This window comes from Heterodontus francisci, chromosome 19 (genome assembly GCF_036365525.1).
Source record: "Heterodontus francisci isolate sHetFra1 chromosome 19, sHetFra1.hap1, whole genome shotgun sequence".
Lineage (NCBI taxonomy): Eukaryota > Metazoa > Chordata > Chondrichthyes > Heterodontiformes > Heterodontidae > Heterodontus > Heterodontus francisci.
This window is the reverse complement of record NC_090389.1, coordinates 73,666,239-73,674,393: the sequence shown is the minus strand read 5'-3', so window position 1 is coordinate 73,674,393 and position 8,155 is coordinate 73,666,239. Positions and strand designations below refer to the sequence as shown.

General features: G+C 39.3%; 1 protein-coding gene across 1 annotated transcript; it reads left to right on the top strand.

The window, feature by feature from the left end:
- Positions 1–504: 504 nt before the first annotated feature.
- Positions 505–7,165, top strand: LOC137380195 (elongation factor 1-alpha, oocyte form-like). The gene is made up of 7 exons (XM_068051972.1): positions 505–648; positions 1,963–2,142; positions 2,944–3,240; positions 4,648–4,798; positions 4,884–5,140; positions 6,529–6,763; positions 7,044–7,165. Exons 1-7 carry the CDS (start codon positions 505–507, stop codon positions 7,163–7,165), a joined length of 1,386 nt encoding a protein of 461 aa, XP_067908073.1.
- The last annotated feature ends 990 nt before the right edge of the window (positions 7,166–8,155 follow it).

Genomic DNA, 8,155 nt, shown 5'->3' with positions numbered 1-8,155 from the left:
TTCCTAACGGACGTTAGTAAACCAGATGGGTTTTTATGACAATCGTTGATAGTTTCATGGCACTGTTATTGAGACTGGCTTTCAAACCCATATTTTTATTAATTAATTGAATTTATTGATTAATTGAATGTAAATTCCACCAGCTGCGGTGGTGGAATTTGAACCTGTGTCCCCAGGGTATTAGCCTGGGCCTCTAGATTACTAGTCAGAAAGAACAGTAATATAACTGGAAAAGGTTGTATTTGAATTTGAGCTTCATTGTTTGTGCCCCTTTAAAAAGGGCCCAATTATGGTTATTGTTGAAGGATTAAACATCCTAATTGATTAGCTAAAAGTGTTGTACCAAACTGCCTAATTGAATGTTAATGATTCCAATTTGTTGGTTCATTCTGCACAGGTGTACAAAGGTCAAAGAGACAGGCTGGCCAGTTGATATAAATACTGCTTTTAGCAGTCATGTTATTTTTTTAAGAGATTGTATTGTTTCTCTGAGTTATTATCACAATGGGTAAAGAGAAAATCCACATCAATATTGTAGTCATTGGTCATGTGGACTCTGGTAAATCTACCACTACTGGCCACTTGATCTACAAGTGTGGAGGTATTGACAAGAGGACTATTGAAAAATTTGAGAAAGAGGCTGCAGAGGTAAACCTGCTTTTACTTGAGAAGAATTTTGTTTTTAATTGAAGGTTTTTCTCTTCACTCCAATAGAGTTGTGGTAATCATTTCTTCCACCCAAGTCCTCACATTTATTAAAGATTAATAGTCATTCTCTCATGCGGTACTGTTTAGTAAACTGACTAGTGAAAGTCTATGTTGTCTTTTTGAACAGTTTGGTTCCAAGTTTAATATTGTTTAATATAGCAGGTCTGCTTGCTGTAAATGAAGATTTTATGTTTACAAAATCCCTAGCATGCTTCTACCAGCATTTTCAACAACTCATTATCCAATGGACAAGGAGATTATATGTTCCATATGCAAATAATGAAAGCTGTATGGAGCCTTGATTCTCTAAGAGTGTGTTTAAATTGCTAGTTCCTTTTTTTTAAAAGGGCTTTAAATTAGTTGTTTTTATAGGTGGAGTTGCCATAATTTGGTTTAGGCTGAATTTTAATTCAGTAAATTTGAGCTACTGAGAAACTAAGTTTGTCTCCTTTTTTAGTAACTTTAAAAATTCAGTATTCTTTTCTGGTCTTTCTTGACTACTGAAGCTTTCAGTTACTGCTAAACATTTTTTCAATTACAAGTTGTCTTTCTCTAAATCTATTTCCTAGATGAAAGGTAATTTTGCCTTGTATGTATAATGGGCAGCAGATCCTGTGGTAGAGGTATTATGTTGCCCCTATAGCTCCATAACATACCCATCTCATATGTTCTGATGCCTGAGTTAGTGGGAAATAGGGCTCAAATCAAACAGTGCCAGATGTATGAGATTTTTAAAAAGACTTCAATTAATATTGAAGTTTTCATCTGTGCAACCAATCTTTTAAGAATTAACTTAAAGCTAATGGCATTTAATGAGTCTTCCCAGTGGAGTTTTGAAATACATTTGTTCCCACTATCTAAAACTGTAAAAAGGGGTAAAATTGAGTTTGGTTGTAAATAAGCTATTAAAACATCCATATGTTTAGTTGAATCATTCAAATAATAGAACTTTTGAGCTGTAATTTCATTCATTCAAATGATGTCATTCAAGTATAAGCACGAATCAATGTAGTGCTTGGCTCACACTTTGACTCCCCAAGTGGCCATAAACTTGCAATTCTCTTAACGACCTAGGTAAGTGCATCTCATCATTCATGAAGGGCTTCAAATAATGTAAACTGCTAGGGAATTTCTCTTTGCATTTCCAAGAGTGTTGTGAAAGTATTTTTGAACAAAAATTCTGGGTTGGGCAAGTGCTACATCTTGCAGAGAAGGATTAAATGCTCTTGAGATTCCAACACTTGTATCTTGCAGATGGGTAAAGGCTCCTTCAAGTATGCCTGGGTGCTAGACAAACTGAAGGCAGAGAGGGAGCGTGGTATCACTATTGATATTTCCCTGTGGAAGTTTGAAACCAGCAAGTACTACATCACCATCATTGATGCACCTGGTCATAGAGACTTCATAAAGAACATGATCACTGGGACCTCCCAGGTATGTCTACAAGTCAAACTAGATAATTGTCATTGGCTTGTGGATAGGAGAACAAGTTGTTTAATGGGCTTTGGACTTTAAGTGTGTATCCACACTTTCAGTGAAAGGGGAGGGATGCAGTGTATATGGAAGTCTGAAGGAAAAATCCAAATGTTAAAGGGGTTAGTGACTCCAAGAGTTTTGGAGTTTATACATGCAATTATTTTACATCACTATATATTCTAATTTCAAGCTCCTAAACTTTATATCAAGTGACATTAAAATTGTCAACAGATGCCCATTTAACTCAGCCTATTTTTCATCCACCACCTCTCCTAAAGAACTATACCAACTGGATCTAGTTTAGTGACTGATATTCTAAATACCTTTCCTTTTTTTTTTAATCCTTCAGCCAAGTTTCTCTCTTCCAGCCCATTCATAGAATTCTTTGAACTTCCATCATTCAACCTGACGTTTTCTACTTTTCCCTTCCTGCAACTGCACTTATTTATTCCTCTTGCCTGAGTCTGCTGGCTAAGGCATGGGAACAGGTCCTTTTCTGCCCTTCACTTGGACTGCAGTCCTACATATCATAAGCAGGAATTCCATGTTCCAACCTACAAATTGAAATCTGTACTGTTGAGACATTCTGTTAATGCTAGCATGGAATTATCTTGGATCCCATGTATGGATGGGAGCGCTTCCAAGATGTATTCTTTTGGCTCTTGATCTAGCACAACAAAATTCTGTCTAATGGCTAAACATGTTTCACTTTCTTTGGTGAATGAAGTTACTGTCTAACAGAACTGAATTTGCTTACAGGCTGACTGTGCAGTGCTGATTGTGGCTGCAGGTGTAGGAGAATTTGAGGCTGGCATTTCAAAGAATGGACAGACCAGAGAACATGCACTCCTGGCTTTCACCTTGGGAGTCAAGCAGCTGATTGTTGGAGTCAATAAAATGGATTCCACAGAGCCCCATTTCAGCAGCAAGAGATATGAAGAAATTGTGAAAGAAGTGAGTGCCTACATCAAGAAGATTGGCTACAATCCTGCTGGGGTGGCTTTTGTTCCGATTTCAGGATGGCATGGGGACAACATGCTGGAACCCAGCAAAAAAGTAAGTGAATGTTTCATGTCCCCCCTTTTTGGAGACTGGGATGCAACTGGTCCCATTTTGAAAGTGGGAAAATTAATCATGTAAGACTATAGTTAAATTATATTTACAGCAGACTCTGGCCATTCAGCCCAACAAGTCCATGTTGGTGTTTATGCTTCACATAAGCCTCATGTAGCCTATCAACATATCCTATTCCTTCCCTAGTGTTTTATCTAGCAAGATATTGAGTCCTGATGCTTAATAGGATCTACCCACAAAGCTGTATATCTATTACTTGGCATGGCTTGCTAAGAAATATAATTTGATACAAGCTTTACATGACAGTTAAAGCTTGAATAACCAGAACGGTAACTATACTGTGGCCAATCCTTTCAAATTGCAACCTTTTTTGAAGTTAGTTCTTGAAGTGATATGTATGCAAACCTCTAGCTTTAATAGCTCTAAAACCAATAACTTGAATTGGGTGGCACAGTGATTAGCACTGCAGCCTCACAGCTCCAGCGACCCATGGTTCAATTCTGGGTACTGCCTGTGTGGAGTTTGCAAGTTCTCCGTGTCTGTGTGGGTTTCCTCCGGGTGCTCTGGTTTCCTCCCACATGCCCAAGACTTGCAGGTTGATAGGTAAATTGGCCATTAGCAATTGCCCCTAGTATAGGTAGGTGGTAGGGAAATATAGGGACAGGTGGGGATGTGGTAGGAATATGGAATTAGTGTAGGATTAGTATGAATGGGTGGTTGATGGTCAGCACAGACTCGGTGGGCCGAAGGGCCTGTTTCAGTGCTGTATCTCTAAACTAAATAAACTAAAACTAATTCTGCCTCAACACTTACTAGCAGTTCCTATAGACAATCCTAGCATAAGTAATTTAAACTTCCAAGTCAATTTTTAATGCAAGGTTTTAAAAAAAAAAGACATCTCGACAACTTGTGCAAAGTTGTGTCCTGGTGATTGCTACAGCAATGGCTTGGACTAAAGTCATTTTTACACCTACTCATGGACAGGACTACATTAGCTTGAGAAGACTACCATTAAACAGGGTTGGCGTTTACTTACAACAGTGATCTAGGGCTAGACTGTTAGCCAGCTTGATCTTCTTAATCAGTTACTTATGGCACAGAAGGAGGCCATTCAGTCCATCAAATCCATGCTGGTACTCCACAGCTATCCAGTCAGTCCCACACCCTGGCTTGATCCTTGTAGTCCTGCAAACTTATCTCCTTAATATATTTTCTTTGGTAGGGTTCAATACTTAACTTTCATAGTTCAGTTGCATTCTTAACTCACTGCATGGCACAGTTGCACCAGTAAGATTACTGCATAGAACTTTAATTTTTAATTTGGGTTTGACCCTCAAACTTCAGTACAAATCCTCCTGAAAGAATGTGCTAATACTGTTGTCACTACAGATGCCCTGGTTCAAAGGCTGGAAAATGGATCGTAAGGAAAGTAATGCTGCTGGCACCACCCTGTTGGAAGCTCTGGATGCTATTCTTCCCCCAACACGTCCCACAAACAAGCCCCTTCGCCTCCCCCTACAAGATGTCTACAAGATTGGAGGTGAAATCAATATAAATGAATCTCCATACCTAATTGTTGTATTTTTGAAGTTAAATTCTAATTTTTTACCACAATGTGTATTCAGGAATTGGTACTGTGCCAGTGGGCAGAGTGGAGACTGGAATCCTGAAGGCTGGCATGGTGGTGACTTTTGCTCCTGTCAATCTCTCCACTGAAGTGAAATCTGTAGAGATGCACCATGAGGCTTTAGTAGAAGCTGTGCCTGGAGACAATGTGGGGTTCAATGTCAAGAATGTGTCTATAAAGGATATTCGACGTGGAAATGTGGCTGGAGATAGCAAAAATGATCCTCCTTTGGAATCTGGAAGTTTCACAGCCCAGGTGAGTGAGCAGGGCACGACTGGCCTTGTTTGCCAACATGCTAGACGTTAACTTGCCTTTTTAATGTAGTAAAACATTCTAAGGCATTATCAATGATATCTCCTGAGCTAGCTTGAAGGTATCTTTTGTGTGTGCAGTTTTCCCCATTGGTTGTATGTATTAGTGTTGAGGGGAGTTCTAGTTCATTTCATTCAGCCCTCCTAGGCCATAGTGATTGCTTCATACTGAAATAATAAAACTGGGCAGTAAGTAAATCTTGACTATAAAAGATTATGTCTTCTTCTTCTTTGGGCCTCCTTATCTCGAGAGACAATGGATACGCGCCTGGAGGTGGTCACTGGTTTGTGAAGCAGTGCCTGGAGTGGCTATAAAGGCCAATTCTGGAGTGACAGGCTCTTCCACAGGTGCTGCAGAGAAATTTGTTTGTTGGGGCTGTTGCACAGTTGGCTCTCCCCTTGCGCCTCTGTCTTTATGTATCTCAAGCAGTAGTCAGATGCCAGTTTTGATCAATTATAGTACCATAAGCTATTAAAAGCAGGATGTGGGTTTTCTACCAGCTCAAATAAGTAACTTGACAGGAAATTGAGGGAAAATTAGATGGATATTTAAGTTTGCAGATAAACTATAGCAGCAATATAGTGGAATATAGATTGAGGATAAAAGTCTTTCCCAATACCCCATTACATTTTCTATTATTGGAGATTAAGTGTAATATATTGGCAGGTACTGCAACTGTGCATGGGTGGAAAATGTACCCTCTGCAGTTAGTCAAGTGACTGCAGCCTATCCAACATATTGACACCAAGCCACATAAGTAGATATGGGATAGGTGACCAAAACTTTGACCAGCAGTGGGTGTTAAGGAGCATCTTAAAGGAGCAGAAAATTGTGGAATGAATCTAGAGCTTTGAGATGACAGTTAAAGGCACCACTGCTTCTTTGGGGGCAAAGGAAATTGGCAATGCACAGGGCCAGAAATAGTGCTGAAGATGAGGAGGGGCATTGCTATGGAGGGATTGCTGACCAGTTGAAAACTCTTGGACAAATAGTTAATGTATTTAATCTTTTGAACTGGGGCTTAAATAACCTCCATAGAGGAGCAGGGCAGTTGATGTGCTGAGGGGAGTCTTCTGTCTTTGTTTTGAGATCTGAAGTTTAATATTTGGCTGCACAAAATTTTGACTGACCTTCAACTTGGTACATGCATACTTTCTGGCAAGTACCAGAAATAGTATGCAATATTTTTATTCAGCAGTTAACTTAACTTTAACCCCCCACCCCACTTTTTAAATAAAACGCTTTCACCCTTTCTCTGGTGATGCTGGTACTAAGTTATCAGCTTGGAATACTGTTGTGCTCTAATTGCTGACCATGCTGTTGGTTTTTAGGTGATCATTCTGAATCACCCTGGACAGATCAATGCTGGCTACTCACCTGTATTAGATTGCCACACTGCACACATTGCCTGCAAGTTCTCTGAACTGATGCAGAAGATTGACCGCCGATCTGGTAAGAAACTGGAGGACAACCCAAAGAGTTTGAAATCTGGAGACGCTGGCATCATTGTAATGATCCCAGGGAAGCCTATGTGTGTGGAAACCTTCTCTGCTTATCCTCCACTTGGTGAGAATGAGACTTTTTTCTCCTCCCTGCCCTTTGTTTGAACACAACTAAGCTAACTGTCTAGAATTGTACTAGATAGCTTGATCTAGGTGGGGATGTGGATAATTTTGGTTTTTGCATTACATTTCTCGATGAATATTTCTACAAACCTAACAGAACTAGTGACTTGTTTTCTCTTCTAGGAAAAAAAACAACTTCTTGCTATTATGACCTCCTTTCACTTTGTACAAAGGGAAGGGGGTGGGGACAAACATCCATTAAACAACTTTTTTTGATGCAGGTCGTTTTGCAGTGCGTGACATGAGGCAGACGGTGGCTGTTGGAGTAATCAAGGCAGTAGATAAGAAAGCTATTGGACAGGGTAAAGTGACCAAATCAGCTGCAAAGGCTATGAAGAAGTAAACCTAAATCTCAGATCTTTCTACCAATTATGTAAATATAAGCATGGTTTGAAACAGCAGTGCAATAAAGTGTAAAACTTAACCACTTTGCAGTAAGTTTCTTAGTTTGCATTTGTTATCTCTGTCTTGGGTTCCCTATCTAACAACCTGATATGTTGGTGGATCTTTTTCTAACTGGAAACCTGACGGACTCATCTGTTCCTCAAATTTGCTTCTCAATAATCTGCTTGCTGTTATGCTTCCTGATTTAGTACTGGCCTGCAATTATGAATTTAATGCTCCTGAATTTAAATTCAAGGGTAAAAGTTAAATAGTGACCTGTCAGTTATGGACTCATTAAATTCAATAGTAAAGGTGCAACAGTATAATGGATTGTTGGTTTTATCTTTTGCAATTGCCCCTTCCTTGTGTACTTTCCAGATTGGACTATCCAGTTTAATTGTATAGCAGCTGCCCTCAAATGTAGGAAATGCTTTTTTTTTTTGCTTTCTACCATCAAGATAGCTCAGCTGAACATGTTTATGCAAACTACTTTCAAACACCTCTAAAACGGCCTCCCTTGTTTTTTGATTTTCCCTGGAATTCACTGGCATGATTTTACCCCCTCATGGTGGGAAATGAAGCTGGAAAAATTGTAGAAAATGACTTTCTTGACCAACAGGTTGATAATGTATGCAGTGAGCCTGGCCTCATTTGGCCTCGTGTGGAACATTTGGGCAACAGATAAATTTTATGCTTTCAATTGGCTGTTAGAACTAAAGGTACTGGGAATCTACAACTTGAAATCTGGTACATTGTTTAAAATGGTAGATGACTTGGGTCAGGTAAATTGGCTAATCCTACTGAGTGGTGAGACTGATTTAGAATAACAGGTTAAAGAACACAAGAGCAGTGGACAGGAGTCAAAAAGAGCCTGAGTTTAAGTGAAGTGATATCACAGAAAAGCTATAAGGTTATTAGCTGAGTAACTGCTGTTGGGAGTATCTAAATA

Coding starts and splice junctions, on each gene's coding strand:
- LOC137380195 (XM_068051972.1), top strand. CDS start 505: ATGGGTAAAGAGAAAATCCACATCAATATTGTAGTCATTGGTCATGTG. Junction 2,143..2,943: donor TGATCACTGGGACCTCCCAG/GTATGTCTACAA, acceptor ATTTGCTTACAG/GCTGACTGTGCAGTGCTGAT. Junction 6,764..7,043: donor CTCTGCTTATCCTCCACTTG/GTGAGAATGAGA, acceptor TTTTTGATGCAG/GTCGTTTTGCAGTGCGTGAC.